This window comes from Patella vulgata, chromosome 8, assembly GCF_932274485.2.
Source record: "Patella vulgata chromosome 8, xgPatVulg1.2, whole genome shotgun sequence".
NCBI lineage: Eukaryota > Metazoa > Mollusca > Gastropoda > Patellidae > Patella > Patella vulgata.
In genome coordinates, this window is record NC_065886.2 from 46,550,659 (window position 1) to 46,572,539 (window position 21,881).

Consider the following 21,881-nt stretch of genomic DNA (forward strand, 5'->3'; position numbering starts at 1 on the left):
TGCTAGACACAATGCATGTGTATTTGACAGGGATGAAGTTCTTAAAATTCAAGGTCAAAATCCATCTTCTTGTCTTCTGAATAGTTCTTTTAACTAGATCAGTAGAGTTGACAATAAAACTACAAGACATATACATATACCATTGTTAAAGATTGGATGTTCATGACAATAACATTCTTTACATAGCATCTTTTATTTGTTTACCTTTTCCAAGGAGTAACCTATATAAATATATAGATATATACTATGAATTTATGGGTTAAATGATTTAGATATTATCTTGAACAGGCTTGACAGTAAGTGACACATTTATATTTATTTCCAAACTATATGTATCCACAAATACTGGTTAGATGTACATTTTACATGTACCTGTCCTGTCAATAAATTTTAAAAATACTGATAACTGTAAAATCATGATATTCATGTTTATAGTGGCAGCTGTGCAGGAAATCTTTTGACGACTATATTTAATTATATATTAATAACATGGCAAAAAAGTATACATAAAAAAATAAAATAATTTTATCGTAAAATCTAGTAGATCTTGTTTTTCTGAAGTTTGAACATTTTTATATCCATGCTTAGACAGTTTGAGTTTCTTTACGATGATACTCTGTTATAGTTTATTTTATGTACCTGTGCATTTAACGTTTGATATTTTCCTTGTTGTGAAAACAATGGTGAGTCTGTCCGAGATTTATCTCTGATATGTTTAATGGTTGTCAACAGTTCCACACACTTCTTTAACTAGTTTGAATAAACATGACGATTTACATCTGACTGCTTTTCACTGACTGTTTTTCGTTGACAGCCGTTTTTTCTGCCATAGTGTAGTTTTAGAAATGTATAAGATGAGACGAAATAGTTCTGGATGTAGATCTGTTTACAATTTTCAGATGCCTATAAATACAATTAGATTAGAGAATGTGAATCCAGGAGTTATCCCACTATTCTCGGTATTTACAGTACTTGATACAAACAATTACATAACATTCTTCCTAAAAGCACAAAGGATAGTAAAATTTCCTTAATTTTTTAGTACAATTTCCAGAAAACTAAATTAGTTTCATCAAGAGTACAAAGGATGGTTGAATTTCTTTAAAGGAGCTATAAGACAAACCAATTTTATTTTTAGTTATTCAGGGTTGGTCTTGATCAATTTATAACTTACTCAACTCTTGTGTGCGATGGGTTGTTAAAATTTCAAAACTTAAACAGGCATTATGCAAGAGCTAAATCTGCCTATTGCAGTCAAGTTTTCTTTAGGCCTTAAATGTTATATAAACTATTAATTTAGACATATATTAACATGACAAGACCATAATCAACTCTTGATGCCATTGTATGGGCCCGATTTTAAGCAGATTAGAACAGTTAAACAATTTAATGATTTACCGTAAAAATGGTGAAGCAAGGCTTAGCCTTGAACATCCTGTACGGTGGTTACAATCAGTGCACAGATCTTGTCAAATTTGATTACTGAATTGACGACCACAGGGGGGGAAGGGCACATGTCACAAAACTCAATTTATGGAGTTACTCCCCCTAGTCTATAGTGAATTTTTCAAAGTTTAAGGTCAATAGACAATTTTACCCAATAACAGCACATGTCTTTCCCTACGACAAGGAAAAGATAAGCATTGCAGATGGGAAATGCTATGAGGGAAATTTTGCCCAGACAGTGGCATTCTGCCTACTCTTACTGCGATTTCCAACTGTCCTGGCGGGTTCCTTTATGTGCACTGCACTGCACACAGAACCTTGGTTTTTCGTCACATCCGAATAACTGGATGCTTTTCCCTGTAAGGCCCTCTATTCTGTATCACTGACAAGGGGAAACCATGCTGGAAAATCCACTAGGAACTTTGTCGCTGTAATGCAGGGATCAAACTCACTGAGCCACCGCAGCTCCTTTATTATTGAAGTCTTCATTTGGAAAGGCTATTTAACGTCTTCTCTTCCACTATTCAGAACTTTAGTACTAGGCTATAAACTCAGAGCTAAAGAACTACCTGAGTTGTCAGCATTATTGATAGTGGTAGTTGTCTAAATGTGGCAATTATGTGATGGGACTTTGAACAAATTTAGGCACAGGTTTATATTAATGCAAAGTGAGGCACACAAAGTAACAGTATAAAAAGGGCACATGTCGGGAACCTTTCATTGAAATTTCCCCATAATTCCATAGAAGATAAATCTAGAAAGCATAGATATTACTCACACATTGGAAATGATTCCTTTATCTGCTATCACAAGGGGGGTTGGATGGCTGAATGGTTAGCCTGCGCGCGCTGTATCATAAAGTCTGTCATTGAGTCGACTGGCGTGGTTTCGAATCCCCGGTTGTACGTGGCAAGGAGTAGGGTCGCCTGTCCAACCTCGTGGGTTTTCTCCGGGTCCTCCGGTTTCCTCCCACTGCTAAAGACCCCTATGCGCAAGCGAATTATGTAAATAAAATTAAACCATATGTTAGTCCCGAAATTACCTAGTTTGTGTCGAGTGGACGTTAAACCCCATCTCTCTCTCTCTCTCTCTCTCTCTCTCTGCTATCACAAAATTCGAATGATCAAAGAAATTATTAAAAAATTAGACAGTTTCAAGTGTGACATGTGCCTCTCTTCCCCTGTCATCTTCAATTAGATTTTTGTTTCCATTAGTCATAGGCAAAGCTCTATATGTTTAAATTTGTTTTGAAAAATTAAGCAGAAGGCTTGTTTACTAATTTAGTTTTCAATTTTGAAAACATACAGTTGATTATATCTTATCACTATCTTTATCTAGACAAAAGACATTGTCATTCCATTAAACAAATCAACATATCAAATTCAATGAAATCAACAGTTTTTGGCCCAAATCAAAGATGTCGAAATCAGTTTTATTATTGGTGGAGAAAAACGTAATTTTATTGAGGAAATAAGCTTGTGTACGTTAGATTAATTATTTTTGCACAGATTCTTTTATAATTGGGTTACTTGTCACAGCCAGGTGTGGGCAAATAAAGAAAACAAAAAGGTAAACCTGAAGTCAAAGTAAAGTCTGCATTTTAATCTGACTGCTTGTTTTAATCCAGGAAATAAAATAAGTAGTCTAGGGGTTCAATCATATTCTTGAAGCTAAATTACAAACTTTATCAGCTTATTGTTGCTACATTGGCTTCGATAAAGTGGTGTTTCTGATTATTATATTTTATTCCTGATTTGCACAGAGGTAAGCACCAAAAAAAAACACTTTCTTCTTAATCATCCTCCACTGTACATTTTATGACTTAATACAGTCCTTTTTATATCTCAATTTTTGGGCTAATGCAGCTTGCATTAATATTAATCCCAAAAAGCTTGATTGATAACTGTTTAACAGTTACAGGATTGATAGAAGAATTGTAAAGTAAAAACACAAGAGGATGTACCAACAGTTGGACTATTTCATTAATTGACAAGAATGATTAATAAGCTCATAATTATTGTTACCATTATTTTAGGAATATTTAAGCAAATTTGGATCATAAATTCTCCAAAACTTTATTGTAGAGAACATAAGATGTACTATTCAAAATAAAAGAAAATTGAGGGGAAAAAAAAGATTTTATCCTGTGTTGGGTTGGGTCTAACTTAAGGATGATCTCTTTGAAGAAGAAAACATCTAGATATAGATTATATTTATGAAAGTTAATCTTTTAGTCTGTAGATTGTCTCCTTTTACTCAATTAAAATCTATTCATTAATTATATATGTACATAAGGTGTAGCATCTGTTCTTGATTATTGATCAGAAGCACAGGAAGTTCAAACCTGACCATTTCATTTCTGATCTGGCTTCTTAGTGAAGCAAATGTATTTGAACCAAAAAAATAAGATGAATTTGTTTTTCTGAAACTTGGATAATTCTGGCATTTGGCAACAAATATCACAGAAAAATATCACCACCATTATGAGACATTTCATGTACTGGTACATTACATAATGATGTCAATCTTACCCAGGGGAGATAACTCTTATAAGACTGAAGGGATTAATTCAGCAGACACCAATTACATTATGCAGATCAGAACAATCTGTTTGAGGACATCATCAGTGGATGGATGAAATCTCGTTGACTGGAAACAAACTGAGCTAACATTATTGATTTGGAATTGAAGGGGAAAATTCTCTTTGCTTTTCATGACATATCTATGATAAACTAAAGAAGAAAAAAAAAGCCTGTCATTAAATATTGGTGTAACCGTATGTAGAGTGTACAGGGGAACTACCATCTAAATATTTGCAATTTCAATCAATACAGTAAATCTGGATTCTTGCTGGACTTCTTCTGTTTCAAAAAACATTTCTCAATGTGACATGACCTAATGCCACAACACATCATAATCTTTGAGGAAATGTTTATTAGTTTGACTGGATTATAGTGATAGCTTACATGTATTTCTTTTGTCATGGTATGTACATGTAGATCAATTTTTCTTCTCTTTATTTTTTTTTTTCAAAATAGCAATATTAATTCATGAAGTTAGGTTCAGTCTTTGAATTGTTGAGTCATATGGTTACATGTATACAAGAAATCTTCAGCTTTTCTCAAATAGTTTACAGAAGTTAAAGTTATAATTTCTAAAGTTAGTTGGCAACCAAAATGGTGTTTGTTGACAGTATGCATAGTAGTATGAAGAAAGTATGTGAGAGGGTAGAATGCAATGAAACAGAAATTGTTGCAGTAAGTTTCTAGATGTATTTGTATAGTTAACAATTAGAGTTAAAGACTGATTAATCTCGAGATAGTATTCTGGATTGCATGAATGTTAAATTCTTCAAAGTTCAATATGTATCCTTATTCTGTTTACCTGGTTTGTGAGGAGGTTAGTGCCTGCAAGGCCCTTTTCGCACTTATGTGGACCTCCAAGGTTGACATGGAGAGTGTACCCAGTCACTTGGATAGGACAGAAAAGCGAGGTTCACTTGTGTACATGTTGGCATGCATGAACTCTGACATGCACGTAAAATACTCCCGTGAAAAAGTGTATGTGGGGGGGAGAACCACTTCCATGACAAAATTATCCCCCAATGACTGAACCAGACTGGCACTCTTTGAGTACGATTGACATGTTTGTTCTTTGGACAATTGCTCGTCTAGGGCAGGACTTCAATTTTTGAATGACGTCAAAGGCTACAGTGACATTGTCGTTTGCTGTTTCATTATAGTAAGCTCATACACACAGTTTGGTTCATTTTTCGGTCTAGAATTTTGGTTTGAATTTTGATTTTTTGTCAGGTCTGGGTGAATAATAATGATTTTAAGGGTGAATAGATGTACAGTTGGGAAATTCCCTATTAAAAAAAACCTTTCAGCTACATGTGTAGTTTCATGTGACATAAAATTAACATTGAATTCGAACACGAAACTTCCAGGTTACATACATAGCTGGGGGGAGGTGAGGGAGGGGGCAAGGGGGCGTCCAACCAATGTTATTCCGCTTTATGGGGTGCCAATACTGATATGGCTTCATCCTGGGTTAACAAGCCAATGTCTTACTCACTGAACCACCATGGCTCCCCCATCATATATTTAACTCTCCATGTTGTTTATATACAAGAAATAATGTGATAGATTGATATATCAATTTTGGACTAGTAATTAATTATATTCTACCTGTAGATAGGTATATTTAATTAGTGTTGATGTGTTTATATAATTAGTTTATACCTACCTTTCACCTGGTTCCCCTCACATGGTATACATAACAAATGTAAGTATATTGTATCACCACAATTTAATGCACTACTGAGTTGGCTTCTTTTTTTTTCTTCATTTTTACAAATATTTCATTCTTTAATTGTCATATCTAAAAAAAAAATGGTCATTACTTTGCTAAAATAAAATAGGAAATATTATATATATCTACTTAACATGTATTAAAGATATTGTAATACAGTGAATACTTAACATGTATTAAAGATATTGTAATACAGTGAATACTTAACATGTATTAAAGATATTGTAATTAACATGTATTAAAGATATTGTAATACAGTGAATACTTAACATGTATTAAAGATATTGTAATACAGTGAATACTCAGTTTGTGGCTGTTATACTGATACTCCGCACTAATATTTTCATGTGTGCATAAATCTTTGTATCTAAAGGTGGTTTTAGAGGCATTACAACCATAACTTCCATAGTTGAAGAAACATTGGCCCGAAACTATTTATTGGGTGGTTATTTCCAATAAAATTTATGTCAAATTTGGTATCTATATGGAAAGTATAGAAGCCCAATCTTACTAGAAAAAATAGTGGAATACACGAAAAAATACCCACGGGGCAAGCACAAGGCAAAAATGTCAGGGTATCACTAACTGGCAACCAGACTGTTGTCTGCCAGCTTATTGTGTGCTAGCTTGACTGAGGGAGCAGTTGTTAATTCTTGATCAAATGGTTAGGTGGTTTTGAGAACATTGTGGGGTATCAACGTACAAAATACTCTGCAATTAAACGTCGGAAAAAGAAGTTGACAGAAAATGATTAAGAATTTGCTTAGGCCTCAATATGTGAAGAATGCACAGTAATTAATGCAAAGTTTTGAGAGGGATTTCAAGTGATAGATTAATTAGTTTGAATATGTTTTTAGTCCAAAAATATCATCAAATCACACAGTTTGTTCATGGGAAAGTATTTTTAAAATATGGAGTGGTAGTTTGGACATCATTTAGATTCACCATGTTACCTTGTAACAAACAACCATAAGCCTTCACTAATTTTTTAAATACAAGTAGAATGGGAAGTGATATCAGATGTTCATCTGTTTGTCAGCTGTTTCTTTAGAGTTGTAATAGAGATGAATTGGATTGCGTAGTTAGATCAGTCTAAATTAAGGATATGATTGAAACATTGAAAGTGTGACATTATGTAATGTTCAGCTGGTGTAGGACTGAGAGTAGGACAAGATATTTGGTAATCTATTATCATAATATGCTTCAGGTACAATATATAAATATACTTGTACATGACAATAGTATTATGTCACTACTTTACAACTATTGAATGAAAGTCAATATAAATAGTAACCTCATCTCTATTTGTCAATTACCCGTATATTATTCTCATGTTTCAGGTTTAAAAGTAATAGGACCTTACAAGGGACCAGGAGTATATCAGAAGACAGTGTTTTTAATCCCGAACTTAAAGAAGCTAACCCAGAATCTTTGAAGAAAACAGCTGTATCAGAAGAAAATATCCATAAATCTACATTCCAGGTAGGCTTATATAGCTTTAACGGTATTTCATATAATTGAACCACAGAAATATATATTATATGTAGTACTTAGATATTGATTACAGACCTAGAAGTTTGTATAATAGAATTCTGTACCAGGTTAATTATACTAGTGACAGCTAGTTTTATCATGTAAATTGTTGCTGAATTCAGCTGTGTTTTTGAGATTATTTGAGTAAATGTACCAGTATTATAAACATGGAGTTTGGTAAAAAGTTATCATATTCTAATCAATGTAATGTAAGTCACAATATTTACTTGTTTAGTTCTCTTTTAAATTCTCAGATTTTTAGTTAATTTCACTAAACTGTCCACTGGGGCTTGACACTATAGATACCTTCCCTGCTTGATCAGTTAAATAAGAGAAGATGCTTAATGATAAAGTTTTCTCATAAAAAGGTCAGGCCCCGAGTTCACAAAGCTTTCTCAGGCTGAAGTTATGAATTTACTCAACTTTCAATCACTGTGTATGAGAAATATCTTGATCCAGAAACACAAAACATTGATGTATTTGATACATTAAAGCAACAAAAGTTTTATAAAGGGGCTATATTTTAGTTAAAATAAGGCAAAGAATTTTGGGTAAATTCAAGTCTTGAGATTGAGAATAACTCTTCATGAAATGTAATATGTATCTGTCTAAGAAAGTAAATAGAAATATGTTAGTAGAGGATTGGAGGATTTTCTTCACAAACAGGTAGATGTTATTGAATAAGCTTACATAATAAAGGTACAGGTAGTCACTAGTAGTATGAATTTGTTTACTGACACACGTTACAGAATTTATAATGGAGGGAGATTTGTGGAAAAAAGTTTCTGTGATGAGAAACTTTATCAATGTACATCATGTACATTGTAATTTTGTTTAATTTTCGTCAATAAATTACGGCTCTGCTACATGATATAGTTTCCCATCGTCTTGTATGTATATCATTAGATTCTATAGTTATTGCGTTTTTGTAGTGAAGTTTTATTGAAGTGTGTTCAATTATTTACTATAACACTATATCTGGCAGAAATATCTCTTTACTAGGCTAGGGTAAATATTGACTTTTCATAACAATGATACAACAAATTATTAGACTAATGGATATAGGACACATTCAGTCTTCTATCAAGTTGTTTCATTATTTTACACATCCATTAAATGAGTTTTAAAGGGATGTAACCTTGAGATAATTCAGTATCGAATTCAGACTATGAAATAAAATAACTCTTTATTGTGTAAAATTGTGTTCAAAATATACCTCTTTCAAACCTTTTTCACAAAAGATGTCATTAATGTGTAAACTTGACACCATTTCCGTGAACCATATTTGAAAATTGATATTCCTTGATCATCAGGCCTATATTCATGCACCAAAAAGTCTCTTGCTAGAATTGGCTATGAAAGGAATAACCATGAAAAATATACAAATACCATGTTTAGGCATTAACAAGTATGTGGGCACGTGGCTATTATATCTGGCAGTACCCCCTTGATCAAAGGCAAATATCAATCTTTCATTAATATCTAATGCATTACCATTTAATCACGTTGCTATTACAGGCTGAGCTGTTTGCTAAATTAAAAAGTCGTCAATCTGTGTGTTCTGATGATGATGATGCCGGTCTACCTCACAGCCCCACCCCACCCGTCACCACTGCTGATATAATAATGGGTGGTGGCCTTAAGGTTAGTTTGTTAGTGTCGTACTTGAGGTTATAGAAGAAGTCATGTTTAGAAAGGCTGAATAAATCAACAACAAGCTGGAGCATTGATTTTTATTATCCAACTATATAAAAGAAATGTGACAATATAAAGTTTGTACATAATGTGGACAAATACTTAGGCTGGTTTTGGCACACAGTGATAGACAAGTTAAATTTGAAGGCTATTGTGTTACATGTTAAATGGATGTCTAACACTGGTGTATGGAAAGAACAAGTATGTAATTTATTCCAGTTATCTAAACTTATCTCTTGTTCCTGGTTCGCTAGTTTAGTTCTCTCATTGCATTAAGCAGACAACATCAACTGGATGGAATTTGGCAGACATCATTATACTGTTTATTTAAATGTTTGATGTTATTTGATTGCAGCCTCTGCCAGTGTCCGGTAAATCAATGAGTCGAGAGAGTGAAACCAGTTTAATAAGTGAAGATGGCTCCGACAATGACGAGGTTAGCGATTGGAATTTTTCCTTCTTGTCTTGTCTTGTTTTAATCTAGTGATGCCCTATACTTGTAGACATTATGGAGACATGTCTGAGCCTTTATTAGATTGTCCCAATATTCAACAGTTTATAACATGATCTAAAGTTTAATTAAAGACATTATCCCTTGATTTGGTGCTTTTTCGTAAAGGTCTATGATCTAACTTATTAATTAGGGCATAAATTGATCTTCCTTATTTCAAAACTACATTTAAAAAAAACATTGTTTACTCTTTATTTGGGTAAATATATGTTTCTTTTTTATCAGATGTTATAATGCATAGTATATAATATATATGCACTGGATTGATAAACATATAAGTATATAAGCCACACCCTGTCATTTACTGATAATGTTGGGTTATGTATCTTAATCAGTAAAGTAGATTACCTATGATTGCTGTTGTTGTCATGGAAACATGGTGTTAATGTTACACAATATGTCCCTTTTAGAAAGTGGCATTACCATGTTACTAGATAAAAGATTGATTTTAATGACAAGCCCAATGTATTATTATTTCACTGGAAGATTTTATCAGTTCAGCGATTCAGATGATACAATTTTGCTTAGATCTTTAAAAGGCCACATCTCCATGGAAACCATCTTTGATTTTATTGGCATCAAAAAAATGAGAAAAAGCTGTCAATCAAGAGAAGTGAAGAATATATAGCTTTTTGATGTAGAATAACCTAGATACTACTATAACCTTTAATACAATACCTAACGCTTCAGTAAAATAAAAGGATTATAACTACTAGTCTAATTCTTTGTTAGATTCCATCAGGGAATAGATTAAAATGGTATATAAGATATTAGTGACAGCATCATCTCAGAAATACAAGAGATTGACATTTATCTGTCTGTTCTCTGAAGGAGTGATAAAAGTTGTAGTTGTTAGCACACTTACCGAGGTGTATCGGTGAATATCAGGACAGTTTTGGTCGAGGGGCCCAGCCGAGGCGGCTCCCAACCCAAAATGTCCTGATATTCACCGATACACCGAGGAAAGGTGCTAATAAGTTACTGACATCACATTTCTGTCGAGTATTGTGAAGCAAAATGTGAAAAATAGTATTTATTTTTGAGTCGTTTCAACCGAAAAGTGACAAATACTTTCTGCTCTTTCATTATTTATCCCTTTCTGAGCCTCACGTTACATTTCATGGTAGAATGATTTTGCAGTGAAGAGACGACCTGAGTAGTATTTACACGTGCGTCTTGCTATGATACTCTGAGCGTAAAACAATCACGTGTTTGTTTAGACCACATCGTCAAAACAACTTGTCTATGGCGTAGAGGACTGCGATATTATTAAATGTAGTGTAAAGGAAATGCGAAACGTGGGTCATTCCTGGTGAAAGTATGCATCGGCGGATGGTTCTTCCGTTGAAATTTATTTGTAATAAAGTTTATGACTTTCTAGGCGGTTTTTTTTTCATCCTGCTTATTTTCAATGCCTGTGAAGTGTCCAGCAAAAGAACTGCGCCTTCTATCATCACAATTAATTAAAATAATTATTCAAAATTCTAATTTATATATTTTGCATATTAATATAAATCAAACCAAATTATGAAATAGATGCCAATTGATATGTATAATAATTGATTTTTGTAATATGTTAATTTAATGTCATTGTATATGTTTTTGAACTGCCATGTAGTTCCCCCCATTTTGTTTTGTTACTATGATTTTGACTAGTTGTTTCATGTACATTGTATAAAGCCATCGTTATCAATTGCGATCTGGGTCGGACTAAACGTACGCTACTTATTGCTTGATAGGTATCTAAAACGGTATAAAAGTATCCGTGTACCAGAAATGAACAGTACTCTTTCTGTACATTTCTGATACACAGATACTTTTATGCATGTATTGCAAATAAACAGGACAGTTTTGTCAAATGTTGCCAGTGGCAACGAGTGGGATGTAATTGTAATTAAATTCCCTCATTTTTTATTTGTCAACATTTTGTGTGGTAGTATATTGTTGTCACCACTTTATGTTCATCAGTCCACCCATAACACTTACTTTATACAGGTCAAACTTTTCAAGATTTATTTATGAAACTCACTGGGATTGTTTAACTACCTGTAGTTCTACAGAAATAATGTGTCATGTGACGTTTTTTCGCTGGGTTTACTGCCCATGTTATTGCTGCTTTGTTATGTATGAGATTTTATTCATAAACTTGCTAGTGCTAAGGAGGAACCTTAAACTGGAATTGGGTGATCGAGTAGTATAGTAGTGTGTGCACTTTACGTCATAAGGTCTGTCATTGACATGGTTTTGATCCCAAACTTGTACTTGACAAAAGAATTAGGGTCATCTGCCAAATCTCACAGATTTTCCCACTGCTAAAGACCCCTATGCACTAGCAACTTATTGAAATAAAATTTCAGTCCTGATACATCCTAGTTTGTATACATCATTTCTCTCTGTCTCGGAGGATCATGTGGGTAAGAAGCTGGCTCGCTAGCCTGGAGGTCGGGTGTTCGATCCCTGCATTGGCCGTGAAAGTTCACCCAGATTTTCCAGCATGGTTTCCCCTTGTCAGTGATGCAGGATGGAGGGCCTGACAAGGACAGCTGTCTAGTCGTTCGAATGGTACGAAAAACTGAAGTCCCATTTACACATTGGCGTGCACGTAAAAGATCCCTTGGCAGTTGGAATTCGATATAAGAGTAGGCCGTAGCGCCGCTGCCCGGGCAAAATTTCCCTCATAGTACACTGTATGGCGTATGCCCGTCTTCATTAGCCCAGGTTAGGAGCAGAACAGTAGGACTAGTCATACGTTTCCCTATTAATTATTGTTTAGTATTTGTTGGGTACAGCTCATGGATTTTTATCATAGGAAATATTTAACAATTTAGCCATTGAGATAAAGTAATTTTCAAAAACAAACAGATAAGAAAAATATTATTTTCAAAGAATTCAAATTTCTGGAAAACTGAAAATGCATTTCCAAAAAAATTATAATTAATAATTGTATCGAATAATAATTGTGAAATGAGCATTTGATGTGACAACAATAATAGGCTGTTTTATTAGTCTACAGACATATACTACCCGTCACTGTTTTTATAACCTAAAATTTCGGGAGGATTTACAAAAGCTGACAAAAAAAAACTTTTTGAGAACTAATGCCACCAATTGGTTATATAAAATTTGGCAGACCCAGAACCTTTGTTTGGTTTTGGAGTTGACTTAGCCAAAGCAGCAGCATTTATTCATGCTGCTCTGACAATTCTATTAAATGATAAAACTTTGTTAACTTTTATTAACTTGAGTATAAATGTGAATTTAACAACCAACTATTTTTAAGGAGGATGCCTTTGACCGAGAATGGAAAAGTTCTGTTGCCGCTGTTACAAGTTCTAAAGTAATAAAATCTCCTGCTAAAGGTATGTATAAACGAGATTGTGGTAGTCCAAAATTTCCAATTTTTTGACTAAACCTTTTCTATATGCCCACGGCCCACATTGAAATGTGGTAGTATAATGTTGTCACCCTGTCCGGCGTCTGCAGTGGCTTGTGAACATTCTAGAGATGACTTTATCATCCAGCATTGTTTATGTTCATGAGATTAAGAAATCTATTGATTTTCAATAATTTCTGATAATTACTATTTTGGCAACTGACAACTGGCATGTTGACTGACACAAAGTACAATGTATAGATGTGAAAGTTACGGTGATTAGACTTATGTCAGTTTACATTCCTTCACTTTTTTCTTCTCTGAAAAACCTTACATTATATATTCACTGTCACTAGATAAGAGAAAAAGAAAAAGTCTGTGCATTACCATGTTTTTATTAAGTATAGAATGAATAAAAACAAGGGAATGTACGGGCCTTTTCTATTTTCCTCGTTTTCTCTTGTGAATTGTCAGATATCCTCTTCACAGTCATATATAAAAAAATTTCATCTTCAATTGAACTACCAGTGAGCTGAAATTCTACCGTGTATCTGTTATTGCTTGTTCCTTCAGTCAGTGATATGTAAGGATAATTTGTGTTTTCCATTTTTTGCGTCATTTCCCGTTTCTTAAAATCTTTGTTATGCATCTACTGTAGCAATGATCTGTGTATTAAAGCTATATTTGGAATGTGTTTAACCAGTTCTATCACATATGCGATAATGACTGAGACCAATATTGTCCTTCAAGTGAATTACTAAATATTGTACCATATGTTAGTCCCGTTAAACCCATTTCTCTTTATATATATAAAGATGGTTATTAAAATAAAATACGTTAAGTTAAACTTAATTTAAAATGTGGACTTGTAAATCGATACAAGGAACAATATACAGCTGTTACACAATGTGTCTAAATGGATATAACCATTTTAAAATTATCTTCATAGAAAAGAATGAATATATATCGTAAAATATAAATATGTGTAGATCAATTAGTTATTTGATAATGTGATAGATGGTCGTAATTGACACTGATTAAATAAAAAAAAAACAACATTATGATATATACAAGCTTTATTAAAAAATATTTCTGGGGTTTGATTGAATATCTTCAGTAAATGTTGTTTCAAGTGTTAGAAAAAATACTTGAATATGATTTGTCATACCTGGATTTCTGGAAGTCTTGAATATTTCAAAAAAGGCATTTATAGCTTTTGTTAGAATTGGTCTGTAACCCAGATAGACTATAGTTCCTCACAAACAAACATTACAAGGTTACTGCATATTACTGCAGATTCTATATCATCTACCTTTTTAGATTGAAAACAGTTTGACAAATGAACCTCAAATTTCCCTCACTAACTGATATTAACATTTACATGAAAATATAAACACATTCTTTAAATACCCCGGACACGAACCTCCTTAGTAAAATGGCTTCTTTAATCCAACCCACAAAAATGAACTATATATTGAGGGATTTTCATAAGGGTTCGTTCATTCCTGGAGCCGAATGGTTAGCACGTGCACGCTGTATCATGAGGCCTGTCATTGAGTTAACTGGCGTGGTTTCGAATCCCCGGTTGTACGTGGCAAGGAGTAGGGTTGCCTCGTGGGGTTGCTCCTGGTCCTCCGGTTCCTCCCGTTGGTAAAGACCCCTACGCGCAAACAAATTATTGAAATAAAATTAAACCATATGTTAGTCCCGAAATGACCTAGTCTGTGTCGAGTGGACGTTAAACCCCATTTCTCTCTCTCTCTCTCTCTCTCTCTCTCTCTCTCTCTCATTCCTGGAGTTTTACCAAGGGTGATAGCGTAGACGATTCATAAGGGTTGAACAGCCTTATAGACTTGTGTTTGATATCTGGTTGGTTGATCTTAATCTGTTGTATATACAGTATTAAATGTTAGTTTAAACTTATTGATATGAAATCTTGCCAGTTATAGATAAACCCTGTCATCAAAGATGTAATTGATACAATGAAAGGTCTAGTTAGAAACTATTTGATTTAGTTCTTCGTTTAATCTCTATTTCACATACAATTGGCATTATCCCAAATAACCCACTTTCTTCATTGTAGTATAAAAATCATGTTCAGTTAAAAAGATCTTATTGAACTTTATACATAAATACAGTGTATATTTAAGTAAACATTAAATCAACTTGTCGTTTAAAGGATTCTGAATTCAATTACAAAATTAGATATTATCTATAAAATTCAAATGACGATCATGGACTTTAGGAATTTTTATACAAACCCATTTTCATGTGGATGTATATTGTTGTCGCCCCTGTCCATTAGAATTTTTATCCAATTTTGATAAAACTTAAAATATATGTTTATATCCCAAAGATCTGGGATCCATTGAATATTTGCGCTAATCGGGCCCTAACTTCCTGGATTATGGCCCCTTATTGTACCAAAAATCGCTTTTCTGTTTAGCTTGCTCGCTGTCCGTCTCTTGCAAAATGTGAGGGTATGTTGCATGACAACCACTTGTTAATTACATACATAACACAATTATACATTGTGAGATAATGTTCAAATTTATAAATTCTACATGCGACCTGTTGGATCAGTCAATCTCTTCGCATGATTGGTCAGTCACTATAATTGTGTAGGAAAATATAACTGTATGTAGAAGTAACTGTTTGAATGTGTGGGTTTGTGGCATATAAAGATTCTGACATCTGTATTTGACAGTCTGTGGATGGTATGCCAATGTTATATGCAGACCATGGTGTATATTGTAATGGTGGCATAATGAACTGTGTGTATGCTAAACACAACTCGATTCAAATTATTGTTTATATAGTGATGCCTTTTCTCCTTAGAATATTTTCTAACAGTACATAAACCTGTACAAACAGAATTTGATGTTAACAGCAATAATCTGCTGCTAGGATGATTCTAGATTTCCTTATTCTACCGAATCAGATGCAATAATATAATGAGATTAACGTTTAAATCGACATTTTACTTGGGTTATTCTGGAATATGTCATAGTTACAGTAAATGTATCATTCCTGTAGCTCTAATCACATCACAAGTCAGAGCCACAATAGCTTCCTGAATATAGCACCAACTTAATAACCAGCTCGCTTTCCCCTATTCAGCAATAGACAAAAGAAATATATGGATGTAATTACTTCTCTGTTATTTAATAACGAAGTTTCGTAACACGATCCCGGTAATATTTTTGAGTTAATTATAAATGTCTTTTTATTAGCTTACACCAAGCTGGTTAACTGTAACTATTATAAAAGTCATAATAGAAAAATAATACTAGCAAAACTTACATAGTCAAAGATTATTAGCTATATGCTGCAACAAACTATAATATTTACAATTAACCAACTTACCTATATTATTATTAAATAACAGAGAAGTATTTATTATATCCATATATACCTTATGTTTGTTGTCAAGAATATTTAATTCTACTTTAGAGGTCATTTAAACAAGGTTGGTCTGGAAAACCCCATTTCAAGTTATATATTATATTAGCAACTCACAGGTCATTTTGAAGTGTATTCGAAGATTATGATTAAATATAATGGAAATAATGCTCATAGCTACATGCATCGGACACATCCTTAAACACAACTGTATTTATTTTACTACCGGTATTACTTCATATTAATCTTTCATTATTTCCACCTACTGTCAAGATTTTGGTTTCATATCAGTTGGACTCCAGTGGACCTTGTTTTTTTTTTTGTCCCATCCAAACAACTAGACAAGCTTTCATTGTTTAATCGTCAACTGAGCTTGAAAAGTTGAGAAGATGAAGATACTGCTTGCCCTTGATTTAAACTGGTGACATTTTAGCCATCAACTACTGGGCCTCCAACAAGATGCAACAATAACTGTATTAATCTTTCAACTGTTATTAGGGGGGTTGGATGGCTGAATGGTTAGCGTGCGCGCGCTGTATCATACAGTCTGTCATTGAGTCGACTGGCGTGGTTTCGAATCCCCGGTTGTACGTGGCAAGGAGTAGGGTCGCCTGTCCAACCTTGTGGGTTTTCTCCGGGTCCTCCGGTTTCCTCCCACTGCTAAAGACCCCTACGCGCAAGCGAATTATGTAAATAAAATTAAACCATATGTTAGTCCCGAAATGATCTAGTTTGTGTCGAGTGGACGTTAAACCCCATTTCTCTCTCTCTCTCTCTCAACTGTTATTATATATCATTTTATGATTTCTTTCTTTACAGAGAGAAACAGTTTAGATTTTAGTTCTGTACAAACTACGGAGGTATTAAGTAATAAGGTATCTCGAGATAAGTTAAACATCAGTAAAAACCGACGATCAAGAGCACCTTCACGTAAGAAGAAGGAGGTAAATGTATGTATATCTTTATTAAATAAATTCCACGTTCTGCATGAGATAGATGTTTGTGGGTTGGTAGATTTTTGTTTTATTTACATTCTAACTTCATTAAAGGATTCCCCAGAGTTTGGCCCTCTGTATTTATCTGAGTATGTAAATTCTTACTGGACATCAACCACTTGATTCTGATGTTGTTATCTATAATAGGCCTACATATATATTAGGTTACGTTGGTACGCTTCAGTTCATTGACAGTATAACACATGATAGTGGCTTCAATAATATTTGTAAATTTTCAAAAAGCTTCGCTAGAAGTTTCTCAAAAGATATAATATTTTTGGCATTTTGAATATGATTTCAAATCAATGGTTATGTATTTAGGATGCGATTGATGGGGAAATGTATCTTTAAAAACAATCACCATGTCTTAGTATATTTTGTCATAAATCTTAACTTACTTGTTAAATTTATTTCATTTAGTTTTAGAATCTTTATTTTTGTCTTCATATAATTAAAGATACATTATGTAAGATTTACATAAAGAGCTAGACATTCTTGCTATAATAGTTTGAAAATAGATAATGTAAAATTAATAATTTGAAAATTTCATTCAAATTACATTATTGAGAGCGAAGATATTAGACTTTGAAGGTTTGACAAGACATGTGCATTAATTGCAGCCACCGTACTGGTTGTTTGAAGCTAAATGTCGCTCCTCCATCGAAATATGGCTGAACTGTTCTAATCTATTTAAATTTGGAGACATCTGATGGCATCGAAAGTTGATTATGGACTGGATACGTTAATTAATGTCTAATTAATCATTTAGATAACATTTCAGACCTAAAGAAAGACCTATAATAGGCAGATTTAGCTCTTGCATAATGTATGTTTAACAATAGCATTGAGATATTATTACTAACATTCTAATGAATACTAAAACCATTAAATACGGAAGAGAATTGGAACATTTTTTGGAAATGCAACTTTCAAAATATTCAAAATTTTTCAAATGACAGTCATCAATATATTCCTGATTTTGTTGAACGTTCTTGTGATAATCAAAGTTAAAGGGACAGAATTTTATTATTTTCACATTAGCTTCTCTCACTACACTTATTCACATGATTTTATTGTATACATGTAGATGTAAACTTGTATATCTATAAATAGAACAGTCATTTCAGTTTTGTATAACATATTGTAATAACAAATTGGGTGTGGTTTATTTATATTTTATTGGTAAATAGTTATTTAATGGTGCACTATATAAGATTTAGATAATGAACTGTCCGTTATTGCTATAATTATTTAAAAATAGGTAATGAAAATTGAACATTGAGAATTTCAAATTAATTAATTCTGAGCAAAGTTATGAATGTTTAAAGTTTAGATGAAAATAACGTAGACTCCATTGTCATTGCTCTGATTAAATGGTATGGATTGTCAAATCCACCATATGGTAGTCTCCAGTTTGTCAGATGTTGCATTCCTGATTTAAACTGCATTACAACTATTTGTGTTTGTTAAAACATGGTTCCTCATTATTTACTAATGGAAGTGTCTTGTTCATCAAATGTTAAACTGGTGATACTTATTCATCAAAATCTAGATTCATGTTCAATTCTGCTTATCAATTCCCTTTCAAATTATGCATTCCTAGAAAATGTATCTCTTATACATTGGAGATATGATCTGATATAATCAGTGAATACACAGAATATCGATTGTTATCTTTTCCTACTCTTATCCTATATAGATTGGGCTGTGGTGCCATAGTATTAGATCCTCTATAAGAATGTCCCTTGATATTCAGGAGATTTCAAATCCAGTTTTTAATGAAACTGACAATCAGAAAAATACTGCATGTCTTTGCTGACAGTTCTGTACATGCTACAAGATGTAGGTAGATGCCCTAACATATGAACTGTATTGAGCTTCTATCATGTGGTTTTATTAATTATGAAACAAAAGAGTTTTCCTGATTTAGTGGCTAAGACCATAGATTGTTTTGGCTACTAATTGTTTGAATATGAAATATGAACTAATTTTCTGATTATTTTTTTTACAGGATAAATCAGCTAAAACTCTTCCAGGAGTAAAAGAAGAATCTCCAACAAAGACACAAACACAAAGTATATTCTCAGAAGGTAAGTCCAGTAACAGTTGACAATATTATTTATGTGTCTTTTAAAAATATTCTTATTGTTGAATCAGGGCTTACTTTGGGGAAATGTACCCCAACCCTCCTTGATCCTTTGGACTGGCTTTCAAAATCAATAAACTCAAATGACTTTGTCTCTATGTGACCAGGCATCCAGCTCATAACATAGATCAGGAATAACTTGATTCAATAAAAAATCTTAGTGTTCCAGCTGATAAGAACAAGTATTTTGTGGCCAACTATCAACCCTGTGTCTAATTCAAGTAGGAAGTCAGACTGTTGGCAGAGGTTTGCTTCCAAACAAAGTTTTTATACATACGTCTAAGACTAATTTTATTTGGCTTAGCCTCTATGGTTCTGTTTCCAATTTAAAATTCCCTTTGCATTTCTGGATGATGGCTTCTCTGTCTGTCCATATAAAATGGGATATCTAGAAAATGGACATACTGTTATAAAAAGAGAAAGTATAAATATTTATCAGTTCATCTATCTTTTCAGAAACACCAAGCATCAGCCAGTTATCATCATCTCTTCCAACAAATCTATCAGATGATAAACCCAAAGCAAAAATATCACAAGCAACTTCTACCAAAGTTATTGCAGCTCAAACTTCACAAAATAAGACAGTTGAGCTAGGACTTAATAAAGACAGTGAAAGTGCAAATAAAAGTGAGGTTATTTTGAGATCTGCATCTACTAAATCAGATACAGATGCTCCTAGTGAAAAACATAATGAGCTATCGCAAGCTTTTGGTAAACTTAAAAAGCCATCAAGCACGGACAATGAAGCCAGTGCTAAAAGTGAACAAAAGACAGTTGAACTTCAGCCAAAAGAACTGAAATTAGAAAATACGGAAAATAAAACCAAACCTGAAGAAAAAATTGAAATCAATGTACAGAGTGTTGATAAGTCGGAAGAGAATAAGCAAAATGAAGATCCGACAAAGAAAAGTGTCATTAGTTTACGACCCACTGATTCTAAAGACTCGGTTAGTTCTTCTCCCAAAGAGGAATATCGACTTAAGCGACAGAATCGTAGTAAAACGCTGCCAGTGGCATCCGATGCTGTTAAAGAAGCAGTTAAAGATGAACAAACCACAGTTAAAGTACAGAGGGCCAATTCTCAACGTGTGGATGCTGAGAGTTCTCCTAGGGGTGAGGTCACAAAGAGGCAATCAGTGATATTACCTCTCACCTCAACTACGAAACAGATTGAAACTAAACGACTCTCGTGGGTAGAAGAGTCTCATAAATCATCTGGCGAACCAGATTGGTTAGCCAACTTGAAGAAAAAGAAGTCGGTCAAAGATGAAACATCTCCGACGGAAGAAGTCAAGACAGTTGTACCTGAAAAAGTAGAAGTGAAGAAAGCCGAGAGTCCAGTTAAGCCTCTTACATATGTGAAAACATCTTCTGTGGTTAACGGCAAATCTACAACTAAACCAACAGAGACAAAACCCTTGGAGACGTCTAGCGATAAAACTGAAACAGACAGTAAAAAGACGACACTGTCTGCTACTACAGATCCCAAAACTACATCTTTTGGTGGTAGTAAAGTTTCTAGTATCAATACGCAACATGCTAAAATAAATACCAGCAACACTAAAGTGGAAACTAAAGTAGTAACTTCCTCTATTTCAAGTACAACACCCAGTGCTGCAAAGTCATCTATAGCAGATCGAATAAGTAGCTTAAAAGGTACGCCTGCAAGTGAAACACCAAAATCTGCACCAGAAAAAAATGTGACAACTAAACCAGTAGCAGAAAAAAGTGTCACACCAAAACCAGAACCAGAAAAAAGTGTTACACCAAAGCCAGAACCAGAAAAAAGTGTAGCACTAAAGCCAACATCAGAAAAGAATGGAACAACACCAGTGTCAACTAAACCCATGTCTACAATAGCTTCCCGTTTTACTCCTACTGTGTCTTCTATATCCACAGCTTCCAAATTTACTCCTTCAGTACCTTCCACAAAATCAGCAGTCAGTCGAACAATTAGTATTCCCACTTCAAGTAAAGCTGCAGATATAACCAGTAATACCAAACCAGTCATCAGTCAGACTGGCGCAAAACCTCAAACGGTCAGTCAAATTAAACCAGTATCCACAGCTACATCTAAAATGACATCTGCTACTACTAAAAATGGATCAACAACAGCAAAAGAAACAAGTACATCGGCAACACCAACTTCTGATGTTCCAAACTGGAGAAGAAATTTGGGTCAGAAAAAGTCAGAATCAAGTAGCACTGTTGCTCCAGTATCAAATTTCGCACCAGTGAAAATAGAGTTGATAGAAAATTCTGCTCCATCAACTAAACCAGAGAAGAAAGTAGAAATTAAGGTTAGTGTTTGGAGGGTATTTAAACTTGTTTGCTGATTGTCATTTATTAAATCTATATTTGATGTTAAGAACCCCCGAAGCAGAAACTTATGTAATATTCCGCCACCCTCCAGGATTATTTTTTATGTTGATCTTGTTGACCGATATGATCAACCATATATAAGTT

The 21,881-nt window shown here is 33.7% G+C and overlaps 1 protein-coding gene across 5 annotated transcripts in view; it reads left to right on the plus strand.

The window, feature by feature from the left end:
• LOC126829533 (mucin-2) overlaps positions 1–21,881 on the plus strand; it is a 63,228-nt gene that overhangs the window by 37,133 nt on the left and 4,214 nt on the right. For 3 of the 5 annotated variants that reach the window (XM_050559473.2, XM_050559471.2, XM_050559474.2), the window contains 7 exons: positions 7,101–7,242; positions 8,812–8,937; positions 9,344–9,424; positions 12,780–12,858; positions 17,094–17,224; positions 19,281–19,359; positions 19,872–21,715. In XM_050559473.2, coding sequence (XP_050415430.1) covers positions 7,101–7,242; positions 8,812–8,937; positions 9,344–9,424; positions 12,780–12,858; positions 17,094–17,224; positions 19,281–19,359; positions 19,872–21,715 — 2,482 coding nt within the window. Of the gene's footprint in view, positions 1–7,100; positions 7,243–7,470; positions 7,503–8,811; positions 8,938–9,343; positions 9,425–12,779; positions 12,859–17,093; positions 17,225–19,280; positions 19,360–19,871; positions 21,716–21,881 lie in introns of those variants that run through there. The other 2 variants (XM_050559472.2, XM_050559475.2) reach the window with 2 other exon arrangements.